The 17,410-nt window shown below is 37.4% G+C and overlaps 1 protein-coding gene across 1 annotated transcript in view; it reads right to left on the bottom strand.

The window, feature by feature from the left end:
* Window positions 1-17,410, bottom strand: part of COL19A1 (collagen, type XIX, alpha 1) — a 506,470-nt gene that overhangs the window by 181,034 nt on the left and 308,026 nt on the right. Inside the window, exon 19 of the mRNA XM_006835782.1 lies at window positions 4,701-4,754. Within this exon, the coding sequence (XP_006835845.1) occupies window positions 4,701-4,754 (54 nt within the window). The remainder of the gene's footprint in view (window positions 1-4,700; window positions 4,755-17,410) is intronic.

Here is a 17,410-nt window from a genome sequence, read left to right as displayed (position 1 = left end):
AAAGAGGTCTTCTGCATCAGATCTGCCTAATGCAATACATTGTTTGATTTCTTGACTGCTGCTTCCACGAGTGTTGATGGTTGATCCGAGCAAAGAGAAGTCTTTGACAACTTCAATCCTCTCCATGTATCTGGATGTAATTTATTGGTCCATTGGTGAGGATTTTTGTTTTCTTTACATTGAGATGAAGTCCATACCGAAGGCTGTGGTCTTTGATCTTCATTAATTAGTATTTTAAGTCCTCTTCACTTTCAGCAAGCAAGATTGTGTCATATGCATATTACAGGTTGTTAATGACACTTCTCTAATCCTGATGCCACGTTGTACCTCATATAATCCAGCTTCTAGGATTATTTGCTCAGCATACAGATTGAATAAGTATGGTGAAAGAATACAACCCTGGCACACACTTTTCCTAATTTTAAACTATTCGGTGTTTCCTTGATTTGTTCGAGCAACTGCTTCTTGATCTGTGTACAGTTTCCTCAGGAGCACAATTAAGTGTTACAGAATATTCATACTTTGCATTGTTGTCCATAGCTTGTCATGATCCACACAACTGAAAACTTTTGAATAGTCAATAAAGCACAGGTAAACATCTTTGTGGATTCTCTGCTTTCAGCCAAGATCCATCTGATGTCAGCAATGATATCCGTCTTTCCTTGATCATTATATTTACTAAATTCTCCCTTTACATTTCTGTGAACTAATTTTGTATTTCTCTAGAAGGCAAGGACAATGTCTTATTCATTTTTGCATCTGTAGCTCCCAAGAGTGTCAGACATGTAACAGTTTCCAATTGCAATTGAGCCAACTCTGACTAATAACAACTGTGTGTGTCCAAGTAGAACTGTGCATCATTGGGTTCTCAAAGCCTGATTTTTTGGAAGCAGATCATGAAATTTTCTTTCCAAGTTATCTCTGGATGGACTTGAACCTCAAACCTTTCCTTTTAGCAAACAAGTACATTAACTCTTTGTGATATCCAGGGACATCATTAGACAGACACATTATGTTGTTGTTGTTAAGTGCTGTAGAGTTGGTTCATAGCATCCCTCAGAAATCCCTATAGGGTTTCTGAGGAGCATATGGTAGGTTTGAACCACCAACCTTTGTAATTAGTAGTCCAGTGCTTATCCTACAGTATCACAGCAGGACTTTAGATGAATAATAAGTCTTAAATATTTTTATAATTGTTGAATAATGTGAATTAAGAGAAGTATAATTTTTTTATTAGTTCATTTTCTTAAGGTATTATTTAATATGACCTTGAAATAACTGATATTGAAGAACTCTATACATTTCTGTAGTGGTTACGAATCGGGCTGTGAACTGCAAGGTTAGCAGTTCAAAACTATCAGCTGTTCTGTGGAAGAGGGATGAGGCTTTCTGCTCCCATAAAGATTTACAGCCTCGGAAACCTTGTACAGGGTTGTTATGAGTTGGATCCGACTCCATGGCACATAACCACCACCACCATACATTTCTAAACATTTGGGAAACAACTGTCCTCTTATTAAAGTATTTTATGTTTAGAAAAGTTAATGTGAAGGTGTCACAGAACAATGTGGGAAGCCCATTGTTTTGTTTTCTTTTTCAATGCTGCCCTTCACTAAGCTCTAATTATGAATAGATGCTCCATAGGATTTTTTTTTTGCAGCATACTATATGCACATCATCAATTCAACCCATGACATGAGCTACTTCAAAAGCCGATGAAAATTGTACTCCAAGTGAAGTTTTGATAATACTTGTATTAGAAAATGGTATTTAAGTCAGCTAGTATTTCCTCAGAATCAATGTTTCTTTAAACCACTGTTCTAAAACAAAAAATAAACTGATAACTTAATACTTTATAAAAATAGAAAGAAAGAAAAGAAAAGCTGGCCTATGACTCAAGACTTTTACTTTTTGGCATAGATTTTCCCTTGTCTTCTGTAGTCTAGCAGATTGGGAATTTAATTATATTAAAGGAGATAATAAATTCCTTTTCTTTTAAAGACAGTGTACTCAGGATTTAATGAACACTGTGTATTAGACCCATGGTTGAGCTTAAATTCTAAATCTAATACTTCAAATAAAATAAGTGCCTCTCTCCCCCAAACACTTTGACAATAAACTAAAACCAGTGGAAATGAATATTATAAATCCTTTCATATAGTCACACATTTCTTAATCTTCTAAATTCTTCAGTAAACTCATTTGATCTACAGTTGAGGATTCATTCCAGAATTCAGTGTAATCCACTTCTCTCTTAGACATTTGGCAAGCTTGTCATAAAGACTTTCATCATTCAAATTCCTCCTCTGAGACAAAAATTATTCTGTTTTTAAGTGCAGCATCATACATTTATAAAACTATACGAAGGTCTCTTCTTGCCTGTTAGTATTCACCATATCTTCTTCTTAAAAACACAAGGCAGTTATTGAAAAATCTAAAACATGCTCTCTGCTTTGCCAAAAATTTTAGAATGAAAATAAACAAAGCTGACTTCTTTAAAGACACACAATTCTTAGGATCCAAGAACACACAATTCCAACCTCATCTTCAACCATTTACTTTTATAATCATTATCAATAGATATGAATCAACTGCTAGTAGAGTAATCAGTTTGAATGGCCAAAGTGGATGACATGAAATTAATGCCATCATGTTAATTTTTCTACATGTGATCATATCCGAAGAAAGTCCTAAGATGCTGGGTCTGGACCACTCTTGAGGAGGTATACGGTGGCTCTGATTTTAAAAAAGTCACTTATTATCTGGTGGTCATTTTCTCACTTATAAAATATGCTCATTTGTTTACTCATTAATTGAATATTTTACAATCAAATCATATATATCATAAATTGTGCTAGTCAGTGGTTCAAAAAAGAATTCATAGTGCAGTGATCAGACTGATAAGGAAAATAACACTTATAAAGCACTGTGTTATATCTGTAGGAGGAAAGAGAATAATTGAGGATGATACTTCAGATGTTGAGAGAGCTAGAAAATGTTTTGTAAGAGAGTTAATGATTGAACTGAGTTATAAAGATAAAAGGAAGATTATCCAGGCCCATGGGAGAGCTTATACAAAGCATGCCATTTTTCAGATAGTAAGGGAGATGAGATTACTCATTACAACAGAAGAAAAAGCACAGAAGAAACTAGGCAAAGATATGTATAGGGCAAATCATAAACATTTAGAATCCATACTGTAAGCAAAATGAGGTTTCTAAGGAGTTTTAAGATAATGAGTTCCATGGTTAGGTTTGTGATTTAGAAATATCAGTGTGTAAAGTTAGAGGTCTGCTTTGAGAAGGAAACCAAAATGTAGGTACAAATTGGCAAGGCGTTAAACTAAGGCAGTGGGGTTGAAGTGGAGGAGATGGATTCAAGAGCTATTAAAATGTAGAACTGACACGATTTAAGGGCTGTTTAGAAGTGGAGGATGTAGGAGAGAAAAAAATCTAGAATTATTCTTAGAGTTCAGTTTTGGACATTTTGCTTTAGTCATACTAGTAGATCCCCAAGCAGAAATACTGAACAGGTAGTGGGATGGGATGTATAAACCTGGAATTTAGGGGAACTCTTTGAGTTGAAATTCAAGACTGGGAGTTATTCATCCATTCAACATATAAATGGAGGCAGCGGGAAAATTGTGAATGAATGAGACACAACCGGTGGCTACATAGGTGAGAGACAGAAATTGATATTACTGAACAAAAACAACGGAGAATTTCAAGGAGGAAAGAGCAAGCAACAGTGTCGAATCCTAGATAGCAGCGAAGTAAGATGAATGAAAGGCGCCTAGTGCTTCAGAGATTTTGGATACGGTAAAGTAGACTGGCCTTGGTACTCTAATAAACATATCAATTATCTGAAAAATGGTCTAAGGTTGGCGTTTGATGTAATGATTATGCAGTCTGGGTAAAATAATAAGAGTTAATGAGACCACAAGAAATGGAATGCTTTTTTCAGAAACTTCGGGGAGAGGAAAGAGATAAGCTAACTGACTAGAAATTCTTTAAAACGTTTTTGAGCAATACTGTTTTGTGAAATTCTACTAACAGAGCAGTTCTGTATTAAGTTAAGTGAATATGCTTTCCCAGATCTACCAGCCTGCATGTTGAGAAATTGAGGAGACAGAGTTCAGGTAGGTTCACCTATTTGGATACTTGGCGGCTCAGGTGGATGGGTTACTTTAAAAAAAGTTACTTTATGTAATGTTGAGAATATATGAAGACATAGAACATACAACAACTTAACAGTGTTTACATGTACAATTCAGTGATAGGGATTGCATTCTTTAGTTGTGAAACCATTCTTAACTCTCCTCTGCTGAGTTGTTACTTCTCCATTAACATAAATTAAGGTTCCTACCCAACTTTTCCAGGGCTGCTGTCAATTTGAAAACAAAGGAGCACAATCCCCATGGCAGCCATTCTTTACCTATTAAGTGATTCACTTTTGATCTTGCCCATGTAATAAAGTGGGTGAGATGTGTGCAGATAGCTATTAGTCTCTATTGGATGGTGGTGTTGGTGGAGGTGGAGGGGGGCAGTGTGAAATAACATTGGGCGCTTATTAAGTGCTGAAACAAATTGTTCTAAAGCAGTAGAATGAAGGACATTATTATCTACAGGAGAGTAAAATAATCCTGAGATAAGCACGTGGAAAACAGGGGAAAAGGGATAGGCATTCTATTGTTTACTCACAGGTGGTCCTGGGGGTCCTGGTTTTCCTGGGGGTCCTGGTTTTCCTCTCCTTCCCTTGAAACCAAAGAAAAAAAGATAATAAATACCATGATTTTATTTGATTTTAAGATAATAATGAAGATGTAAAAATTAACAAAAAGTAAAAAAAATCCCAAATCCACATCACTTCTTAATGTAATTTATTCTAGAAGCTATGGACCTTTTATTAACAACCAAAATGAGAAATTCAGTGCTTGAAATGAAGAAATCTTAACCGTTGTTGTTGTTATTGTTAAATGCTGTAGAGTCGGTTTTGACTCATAGTGACAACTTAAAATGATATATCCATTCAGATAATTTATATTACTTAATAGAGTACCAAGGTTGTTAGTATAGTGTTTAAATTATCTGAATGGTGTTCTAAGATTGGCATTTTATCTGATGATTCTGTGGTTTTGGATGCAATGATGAACGCATATGTCATTTTCAGTTGGTGTTTTTCAAAGAGTGAGGTCTAAATTTAATTTTATAAGAGTTACTAGAGATTGAAGGTGTGTTCAGAATGCATATGCCTGGGCTCCATTCCAAACTCCCTTGTTTAGAATCTCTGTAAGTGGAAGCCATGAATCTACATATTTCAAACCATTTTAGGAAATTCTTAAGCTTATTAGATTTTGAAAACCATTGCCCTAATGCATATCATAATTATACTGCTCCCAAAAGAAAGATGAGACTTTCTGTTCCCTGAGATTTACAACCACAGGAAACCCTAAACAGCAAGGGTGGGGAATCTTTTTTTCTGTCAAAATTTATAACATCATTTGTGGGTTATACAAAGCTATCAATTTAAAAATTAGCCTGCTATCTTTGGTAAAACATTTAATGAACTCACTCCTAACATGCTGGCTGGAACTGTAGTTGCCTTGGCAGAGCCAGGACAAATGATTTTGCGGGCCTTATACAACCCATGGGCCAGATGTTCCCCATACCTGCTCACAGAATTGCTATGACTTGGAACCAACTGTACAGCATTTAACACAACAACAACATTTTATATAAATCCTATTAACTCTTTCCTTTCTTTCTTTTGGATGGTTAAACTGCTTCATAAATATACTAAAATGACTATTCCTTGCTTATTAATCCATATTATTGTAACCAATTTCTATGTCTCCTAAATTTTCAACCAGCTAAATTCCAACTACCAACTGCAAGATGAAAATAAGTTTGAGAAAAAAGATTGTAATAATCTTATTGTAATTGTAATAATCACTGTAAGGGAGTGCAGTGATTCCATACGATAAGCATTGGACTGCAAGTTATAAGGTCTGTGGTTCGAGCCCACTAGCTGCTTTGTGGGAGGAGATAAGGCTTCTTGTTCCTGTGCAGATTTAAAGCCTCAGAAACCCTATACAGGATATGCAGGATTGCTGTGACTCGGAACCAACTCAATGGAACTTGACAGCAACAACAACAAGACATGTAATATATATATAGTTATATGTATCAAATATTATTTAGAGCATTTAAATGATAAAATTATAATTATACAATTATTTTATTAAATATTGTTTTGTTCTTTTTGAAAGAAAATGACGTATTGCATTAGGCAAATCTGCTGCACAAGACCTCTTTAAAGTATTGAAGAGCAAAGATGTCAGTTTGAGGACTAAGGTGCGTCTGACGCAAGCCATGGTATTTTCAGTAACTTCATATGCATGTAAAAGTTGGATAGTGAATAAGGAAGACTGTAGAAGAATTGATGCTTTTGAGTTATGGTGTTGGAGGAGAATATTGATAAGTACCATGGGCTGCCAAAAGAATCAATAGATCTGTGTTGGAAGAAGTACAGCCAAAGTGCTTCTTGGAAGCCAGGCTGGCCAGACTTTATCTCTCATAGTTTGGACATATTATCAGGACGGATAAGTCACTGGAGAAGGATATCATGTTCGGTAAAGAGGGGGGTCAGAGAAAAAGAAGACCCCCAATGAGATGGATTGGCACAGTGGCAGCATCACTGGGCTCAAACATAGCAACTATTGTGAGGTTTCGTTCTGTTGTGCATAGGGTCGCTATGAGTCAGCACTGACTCAATGGTACCTAACAACAAACAACAACAAAGCTTAGGTACTGAAAGGACAATGTCGGAATGAAAATTACTGCTGATTATATTTTTTATAAATATGTTCTCTATTTTATTGTTACTACAAACTTCATTGATAAATTATTAACACGCATTAGGGCAGACTTCGTTGTCAAGTGCCGTTGAATCGGTTACGACTCACAGCGACTCTGCATAGGGTTTCCGAAGAGCGACTGGTGAGTTTGAACTGCCCACCTTGGAGTTCCAACTGACCTTGTGGTCCAGGATTAATAATTACTTAAAATAATTGTTGAGTTAATCTTTTCAGTACTTTTTTTTTGAGGGGGGGGAATTGTAAGCCTAAAGTCAGGCCCATTTTAGTCACTAATTTTTTTGCTCTGCAAGTGTCAGAAAGCATACTTGATCATTCTGGCTTTCATGTAAGCTTGGAGTACGAATGCCAGTGAAACAAGCAGTGCTCCATGTGGGAGGTAAGCTAGCAAATACTATGCTGTGATTGAGTGGGAAATGCTGCTATTGTTTCTGAACATTATTTAAGTGTATAACTAAGGACTTCATATAAAAACAGATAGCTTTTAAAAATAAATAACCTTGTAGCTAATACCTACAGATATAATTTTAGTAAAAAAATTTTTATTAAAAATGTTAATTGGTATTTTTGTGTACCTCTTGTTTAGAAATCTTGTTAAAGATGTTATTTTAGGAAACTGTAATATTGGAATGAATATAGATTTTAATATTTTAAACACCTAATACAGTTGGACAATATAGCCATTTTCTCTTTTAGTGCCATACATTTTCTGAAAATCAATATATTGGGCCTTTTAATAAATGTAAGACAATTAGCCACTGAGGGCTAATCAGTGATAAAAAGTTTACTTAGAAAGTGAAAGCAGTGTAATTTATTAATTCACAAGAGCACAAAGAAACATCGATGGCATCTAAGAAGGTGATTGGTTCTTTCTTCAAGCACGCATTAAGTTGAGGTAAGGTAAAACCTAGGATCAACTTTTGTTTGCATTCCCTTTCTTTAAAGGAGACATGTATATTGATTTGGCCAGGATGTGGGCAAATGAGGCTGACTATCGATCAACTTTTATCTCAGAGTTAATGGTTAAGACAAACCAAGTGTCAGATCTTGTAACATAACACTGACATATCTTAAGATGTGGAGGTAAAAGCATTGACAATTCAGGAATGGGCAAACATCCAAGTTCTTGCATCTCACTGTTGATTTACACCATCATTTAAGTCAACCTTGCAATTGTCAGAGTGTACTGATGTGTCTGCTGGAAGACTATGGAGAGAATGCAGATTTTATGTAGCCTTGAGAAGAGTGGACATGGAGGTAAAATCATTTTGAGGGTTGCTAGATTGTTGAAGCATACTGCAGGTGGAAAACTTCAGTGGGCACATAATTTCAGTTTAAATGTGGTTTCTGAGCTTGAATTTCTAGTTAGCACCCTAAAGCAGATTTGATGTGCTTCACAAAGCACCTTTTTCTTAGCACCCCTACCGAATGTATAGAGTCCTGGTGTGGTGCTGTGGACTAAAGCACTGAACTGTAATGTGGGTTTGAACCACAATGTTGGTGGTTCAAACTCACTAGTCACTTTTTGGAAACCCTCTACAGGATCATGACCGAATTGGAACCAACTCAATGGTGCTTAACAACAACCAAAGGTATACTAGGAACAGGGTTTACCCTAAGTCCTAAGTTTCAGTGGCTCCAGGTGTGTGCTCTGATAGGCCAGAGCAGAAAAGAGAATGGATGAGAAATACAGGTGGAAGCTCCAAGATATTAGGGATTTATTCAAGCAGCCCCAACTTCTATCAATATAATATCCCAAATACACTCCCAGGCATCAAATCCCTAGTTTTTCTTCCTACTGTTTTCATCTATGGATTCTAACTAGTCTTTTCCCACTTCAAGGTCCACAAAAAAACAAAAGCCTACATAAGACAGAAGGTTTTTGCCAAGGCGAATTTTAATCATTTAAGCCAGGTGTGGCGATGTGGGTTAATGAGCTGGATTGCAAAGTCAGTTTAAACTACAAGAATCTCTATATAGGGTTACTATGCCTTGAAACCAACTTGATGGCATTTAACAACAACAATTTCCTATTAATGATTATGCCAGGACAACAGGCATAAACCACTATTCTATCCTCGAACTAAAATCAGGTTTATTCATTTTTTGGGGGAAAGTACAACCTGTATATCTTTGCTCTTTTCCTCTTAGAGCTCTGGGGAATAAGGGGAGGACACAGAGGGGAGGCAGGGCATGGCTAGGTTGTTGATAGGTCCAGAGAGAACCCTAGAAATGCTCAAGGAAGGAGTGGTGGTGGTGGTTATGTACTGTGGAGTTGGTTCAGACTCATAGCGACCCTGTTGTTGTTGTTGTTAAGTGCCATCGGGTCGGTTGTAGGTATCTTTTATTTCCACACCAGCTTTTTTTTCAGTCCTGCTATTATTACAGGGCTCACTCTAAATCCATTGTAAAGTAAGGCAATCATGAAGACTTGCATGTGCGTGGGTGTCCTTACAGCTAACAGCTGAGCCAAGAGAAGCCTTCATGGTTAGGAGAGCTGCTTCCAGGTGACCATTTGTTCATAAGCAGCTGAACCTCCAAATGGTTAAAACCTATTGTTCCAATTAAACCTATTGTTACAAATGGGCTAATCTAACACTTTCCTGAAAACTGGCATATAAAACACAAAACACAAATTTACCATATTAGGTTGTCCTGGAAACCTCAAAGTACTCAACTTTTTATTTGGCATCAATTTAAAGATTAGTAGTCATTTCGATATCTGTCTAGGAATCTAAGCTCAGACTGACTGTGCATCACCATCGCTTGAAGAGCTGGTTATGACAGATTGCCAGACTCTTCTCCCTGTTTCTGATTCAGTAGTTCTGGAGTAGGGTCTGACGATATGTGTTCTTAACAAGGTTCTAGGTGATAGCTGCTGCTGTTGGCTCGTGCTCTGGGGTTCACGCTTTGAACAACTACTCTCAGTCAAAAGCCCTTATTTCATATTTCAAATCAGGCCAGATTGTGGACTCCTTTACCTCTTATAAATCTTGTAGCTCAAAGTAAACGAACTCATTGGGTTTCACAATTATGTCAAGCTTCAAGAAGAAAATGTCATTTTCACATTTAGGGTACCTAGGCTGGAATCCTGCTTTTTCTCTTATGAAAACTTTCTGTGTTATGGTTTCTTAAAATTGGTACTAATGTTTTGCAACAGGTATGTGGAAGGATTGAAAAAGAGATCACATGTAGAACTCTAACCACTCTGTCCAGCACATTGAGGTAATAATAAGTGTTTGTTCCTTTACCACCCTCTATTCAATTTTCCATTCTCCTATATAAATACATGTTTGATAATTTATCATGGAACCTTCTAAAACATGTGCTAAGTATCTTGTTAAAGGAGGCCTAGTGTGTCGCTAAAGGATAAGCTGTGGACTGCTAAGCACAAGGTAAGTGGTTCAAACCCACCAGCTGCTCCTTGGAAACCATCTACAGGGTCACTATGAGTTGGAACCTACTCCAAAGTACTGAACAACAATCCTTGAAAAGAGTATAATAGACTTGCATATGGATTTTGTTCATCTAAAAATAGCAATCAAGATGCCCAATGAAAGTAGGGAAACTAAATGAATTGTGGTCTTTTCATATAATGGAATAGTATAGACCAATGAATATGAAAGAAATACAACTACATGCAACAATATGAATGAATCTAACATAATGTTAAACAACATATATATATATATATGTTATGCTGTTGTTTTTAAGTTCCGTTGAGTCGGTTCCGACCCATAGTGACCCTGTACAGGGTTTCCGAGGGTGTAAATCTTTACAGGAGTAGAAAGCCTCATCTTTCTCCCGTGGAGTGGCTGGTAGTTTCGAACCGCTGACCTTAAGTTCGCAGCCCGATTCGTAACCACTACGCTACCAGTATATATGTATATAACTGCAGACAAAACTAATGCATGCCATTAGAAGTTATAATATATTACCTATGAGTGGAGCAGTGAATAGAATGGAGCATGAGAAATGTTTCTGGGGTAGGGATTCTCTGTTTCTTGAATTGCATGCTGGTCCTACATGGGTGTGTTCAGTTTGAGAAAAGCCATCAAGCTGTACATTCATGATGCATATATTTTTCTAAATGTATGGTGGTGGTGGTGGTTTGCCATGAAGTCAACTCCAACTCCTAGGGACCCTTTATAGGCTGTAAATCATTACCAGAACAGAAAGTCTTATCTTTCTCTCTTGGAGTGACTGCTAGATTCAAACTGCTGACCTTATGGTTAGCAGCCTAAGCATAACCCTCAGCATCCAGTCAGGGCTCCTAGAATGTATGCTCTACTTCAATTTGAAAAATGAAAAATGAATAAGAAACCAGGAAATGTCCTTAATGGTACGATGCTATGTGAAGGGTCTGATGACTTCATCCATCTGCATTTGCAGTGCACAAAGTCACAGAGGTCACTATTATCAGGAAGAAAACAAACACAAAAACAAGCTATTTAAATACATGACATGTATATATTTTCAATAGTAAAAATAACTCAATGCTTCTAGGATGACTTGCTGTATGAGAGCACATGTATCTTAAATTAGATGCTTGGTTTATAAACACTTGGCCCTTCAGGAGCATTATCAAGGGAAGAATGCAAATAATGGACTACTGGTACTGATCTGACAAAGGTTTTTTGTTGTTGTTGAGGAGGAGGATTATGAAAATGAGACTACAGCAGTAATTAGACTTACATAAAGGATGTCTAAGTAGTCTCTCTAAATTGCCAGTTCTCACTAATACAGCTGGCTCTTTTCAAATATTTCCCTGGTACTTGTGTGTACGTGTGTGTGCTTGTGTGTTTAGCTCATGCTTAGACATCAGCTCAGCCTGAACAAGGTATCAAGGAAATATCAAGGGAGAGGAGACAGGGCCTTGACTGGCATACACAACTGTGAATGAGGTGTTAATTACACAGGAAAACATTACAGACCATCTGGGAAGTGTAGTCTTCTTTTTTTACATTGTGAACGGAAATAAGATTTATGACTGATGTTGTACATAGTTACCACATTTGGAAATCAATGATATGTGAAAAAATGAGAATGGAATACTTATGTGAAGAATTCATAGTATCCTAAGTGGATTTTATTTCCTAACAGATATTTAAAAATACATTTATGACACAGCAATGCTAGTTATAAAGCTCTCATTACTACAGGGATCAGACAAGTAGCTCTTATAAGGACACAGGAAGAGGTTATAATTTAGCATGGACAAATGATTTGAAATAGGTTTAGAGCTAAGGAAAGTTGCTTCCATATTACAATGCTAATCTTGATGTTGTCTTCAAGTGTTCTCATAACTCTGCCCCTTTCTTTTCCTAGAATGGATTCTAACTTGTAACTAGTGTGGTTTTCAAAACAAATTAGAACTTGTGACATTACAAGATATTTGGATAAAAAATACTTTGTCAAAACCTTGAGTTGGACCAAATAGTCTGGTCTGTGGTTAACAACATGTATGCTCAATGCTGGGAATTCCTATTAAGTTACCATGTTGGTACAAGTTTGGTCACAAAGATAAGTATAATTAAGGTCTGACCTCTCCACCCCATTCTGACTGGATGTCCTCAATGATCAGCCTTTCCCTGTCTGCCTTGAGCTGTCCAGGTGTTGTTGTTGTTGTTACGTGCCGTCGAGTCGGTTCCGACCCATAGCGACCCTGAACAGGGTTTCCGAGGGTGTAAATCCTTACGGGAGTAGAAAGCCTCATCTTTCTCCAGCGGAGCAGCTGGTAGTTTCGAACCGCTGACCTTTAGGTTCGCAGCCCGATTCGTAACCACTACGCTACCAGAGCTGTCCAGGTAGTACTAGGAAATACAAGAGAGGCCTTTAACTAATGATTATTGAAATGGTTACAACTTAGCAAGCTCTTAGCATGGTTCCGCTACTGAATGCTAAGCACTTCATTTACAGTATTTTTTCAAAATTTCTCTGGGTGGGAGGTACTGTTTCCATTTTACCAAAGAAGAAAAGGCTAAATATCCTGTCCCCAACTCAGTTCTTGGTGGGGCCAAATTTAAATCAAAGTGTATTTTATCTTAAAACATATAATCCTGGTCTCCTGATCATTCACAATTTAAATTACTCTGTGGCTCCTATTCTTGAGGTCCTCTTTCTTTCTTACGACTAAGCCAAAAATTTTAAATGTCCTGTTTGCTTATTGCCCTTTGGAATACGACTCTCCTACTTCTTGCCTGTTTGCCTGGTTTCTGATTATCCCTGCTTCATAATCTATCCTAACTTCTACAGACCTGCTATCCTGCCAACTGTAACCTTCAACTTAGATCTGTCTGGACTTGAATGCCTTGCCAAACCACCAGCTCTCTTAATTCTGATTTCTGGCTCTGTTTTCTTCCTGGCATTGCCAATCTGGGGCAAGACACTTACTCATGTTGGTTATTATGGGTGGGGCAGTGGTAGAGTGTGGCTAAACAATTTCCAGAATGTGCTGTGTGATACATTTTAAAGTCTTTGTGCCATATTCAGAGGGTGGATGTTGGAAGTGTGATATGAAAATGTTATTTCCGCCATCCTTGAAAGCTGAGAGCAGGCATATTCCAGATCCAAGGAGGAAAATTGTGCTTTATACATTGACTTCCTTGTCTGAGCATTATGCCACTGGGCCCCCACATCTCTAAAAGCAGCTACTTTCAAAAAGTCTCATGAATCTAGAATTTTATCTTTCATTTTCATTAAAAGAGCTGTTATATTTTTTTGGATGTCAAATGGAAAAAATCAACATTTAGAGAGAATAATAGTGCATTTAAAACAACTGTGTATCATTGCATAGAAATAAATGTGAATTTAATGGGTTAAATACACGGGTATTTAGATGCTGATTTCAGAATCAAACACTATGAAGAAGATGAGTAAATTTATTCATACTGTGTTAGGAGCAAACATATTAATTAAGACGACCAAGACTTATATCTTGACTTTAAGGTAAAAGCAGAGTGAGAGTTATTCACAACAGATATTCGGGTAGACGTGTTCATTTGGCTATAAGTTAACTCATATAAGGAGTTACAGGGAGGACAAGTGAGAATTAACTTTCCTTCCAAACTGGAACAGATTTCTCTGGATGCTTCTGTATGACATGTCTTAGATGTGTGTGTCCTTGGCCGTCTTCTCTTCTGAAATTTATTGCCAAACAAATGAAGTGTGGTCAGAAGGCATTTCACAGCCCAGTCACACCCTTTTTCTTGTACAAATGATTTAAATAATGTGAAATTGCATTGATGTCCTTTCAAAAACTGAACAATTGGGGACATACTATCATTTTACAAATACTACGCATATTATTTTTTCTTTGTTTGAATACTACTATGCCAACTTGATGGCACTTGGAGCCCTGGAAGCATAATGGGTTACACATTGGGCTGCTAACCTCAAGGTCAGCAGTTCGAATCTACCAGATGCCCCATTGGAGAAACATGAGGCTTTTTACTCTTGTAAAGATTTATAGCCTCAGAAATCCTGTACAGGGTCTCTATGAGTTGGAACTGATTGCATGGCATTTAACAACAACATCAACAACAACATACCAACTCGACTGTACTTAACAACAACAAAATAACATGCAATTCCTTAAGGAGAGATGGTGGGGCCATGGGTTAAAGTCAGTGGTCCAAACCACCAGCCTCTCCTTGGGTGAAAGATGAGGTTGTCCGCTTATGATGGACAGTTTCAGAAACTGAAAGGGGCAGTACTACTACTATGTCCCATAGACTCGCTGTGACTCAGAATAGACTTGAGAGCAGTGGGTTTGGTTTTTACGTATTCCCCTGAACTGTAGGGGAGGTGGGCTGATAACAACAACTCTGGGTTACTTCTCCCAATTACAGGTTCAGTGCCATTGAATGTTAAGTTTGCCTATTGTTGTTAGGTGCTGTCTAGTCATTTCTGACTCATAGGAACCCTATGCACAATTCTATGAGTAGGAACTGACTTGATGGCACCTAACAATAACAAACTTAACATTCAATGTTATTAACAATGTATTAACATTCAATTATCTGTATAGTACTTTCATTTACATGTGCAAAATATTTTTCACCTTCTGTTAACATGTTGGAGTCCTGGTGGCGCTGTAGGATAAGCACTCGACCACAAGGTCGGTTTGAACAGCAATGTTGGTGGTTCAAACTCATGAGTCACTCCTCAGAAACCCTAATCAGGGTCACTATGGGTCAGAACAGATTCAACGGCACTTAACACAACAACATTAACACGTAGGAGTCCTGGTGTGCAGCTGTTGGATAAAGCACTGCACTGCACGTTCAGTTTGAACCATAAGGTCAGCAGTTCAAACTCACTAGTTGCTCCTTGGAAACCCTATACAGGATTGCTATGAATCATAATGGACTGAACAGCACTTCCCCACAACAACATTAACATGCTGGAGCCCTGCTGTGGCACCACAGGATAAGTACTGAACTGCTAACCCAGACAGCATTGCTGTGAGTCAGAACCTACTCACCAGAACTTAACAACAACCACATTAACAGTTTAGATGACTGAATATACATATGTAATAGCTATTGTTTGCTGCTATTACCGTATCCATTATTTTTGACAGGGAAAAAGGATATGTAAGGAAATGAGATAAATTTCATCATTCACAATGAACTATGATTTTAAAAGAGAAAGTTGCATCGTGTAAGTAATCCTACAAGACTTATACAAGGATATTAATAATTTAATGAACTTGTACTCAAGGGGAAAAGATGTTCTTGAAACATGTCAGGATGAATTTTCTAGGGAAAGGCCTAATTAGCAGTGTCTGAAGCATATGTCATCACATTTAGAAAACAAGAACTAGTCCCTATGGACAGAATGGTAAGTTGGATTTTAAAGCTTTAACTACTCCAGTTAACATGTATGATTAATGAGCAATATGTCAGTTGGCTGGCCTAACTCAAGTAAAAGAGCTTGCCAGGGGAAAAAAAAAAAAAAGGGGGACATTTTAAGCTTATACACAGAAATCTGCAAATGTTTGTAATTTATATTACGGTCAATCAATAGAATAGTGTCCTAAATGGAAAATTATGCCACAGTTTGTACTATCTCTTAGGATAGATAATCGAAGCTATAAAGATACCTTGGGGAGCACGGTAACTCCTTAGAATAAGCACTGGACTGCAAACCATAAAATCAGCAGTTCGAGTCAACCAGTTGCTCCATGGGAGAAAGATGAGGCATTCTACTTAAACAAAGATTTAAAGCCTCAGAAACCCTATACAGGGTAGCTATGAGTTGGAACTGATTTCAAACACATAACAACAACAACAACAATAAAGATACCCTAAAGTAACAGAGAGTATCCTGGGTGGCATAAGTGGTTTGTGATGGGCCATGAACCTAAAATTTGACTGTTCAAACCCACTCAGTGACTCCATGGTAGAAAAGAAAATCTGCTTCCATAAAGATTACAGCCAAGACTCCTGTAACACATGGGGTTTTCATGAGTCGGGGGGAGGGGTGACTCCATAGCAGCTAGTAACACCAATGGCAAACTAATGGATGACTAAATGCTCCAAAGACTTTACAAGTAAGAAGAAAAGAGCATTCAATTGGATCATGGCTGAGAAACCAATAATAGGGTGAAAGTATAAATTTAAATATGCAGCACTGTAGGATCAGCACTGGACTGCAAACTACAAGGTCGACAATTCAAACCCACCAGTTGCTCCTTAGAAACCCTATACAGAGTGGCTATGAGTCAGAATGACTTGATGGCACTTAACTACCACAACTCCTTGCTGGTAGTACAATGAGTTACAAGTTGGGCTGCTAACCACAAGGTCAGCAGTTCAAAGGTATCAGCTGCTCCTTGGTAGAAAGATGAAGCTTTCTGGTCCTGTAAAGATTTACAGCCTTGGGAATCATATACAGGGTCACTATGAGTCAGAACTGACTCTATGGCACAGAACCACCACCACCTCACTTATCAACTGTCTTATTATCTGACATTTTGCCTTTACAACAATAGTAAAAAATCAACTATCCCATAATTTTTCACGTTAATGACATATGTTTGGAAGTAATGAGTGCTGAGGTGCAAGGTGAAAGTAATGTTGGGTGTGATTGTTAAGGTGATGTGTCACCTGGTTGGGGCATGATTCTCAACAGTTTGGCAGTTATACAATGATATAATTTGACAGATATGTAATAATGTGGCCCTCCTCCATTTTGTGATATGATGTATTCATCCTCCATTTTTGCCTAGTACTGATTTTACATAATGATTTGTCATTGGAACCTTGTCATGTCAATAAGTGAGGAGCAGGTGTTGTTAATTCATTCCCTTTTCTTATGTGTAATAAAGTGTTTTTATCTGATTATTTGGAAAAAGCCAAACTGAAGCAAAAATAGCCTCAGAAACTATACACTGGGTCCCTATGAGTTGGAATTAACTTGACAGCAGTGAGTGCGAGATATGCTAGATACTGAAGATTAGAGGAAAAACTACAAACAACTTTTACCTTTGAAGGGCTTACAGTGTAGTAAAATTATATATATATTTTACTA

Source organism: Chrysochloris asiatica, unplaced genomic scaffold (genome assembly GCF_000296735.1).
Source record: "Chrysochloris asiatica unplaced genomic scaffold, ChrAsi1.0 scaffold00019, whole genome shotgun sequence".
In the NCBI taxonomy this organism is placed as follows: domain Eukaryota; kingdom Metazoa; phylum Chordata; class Mammalia; order Afrosoricida; family Chrysochloridae; genus Chrysochloris; species Chrysochloris asiatica.
The sequence above is the reverse complement of the archived record's forward strand: the minus strand, read 5'-3'. Positions and strand labels throughout refer to the sequence as shown.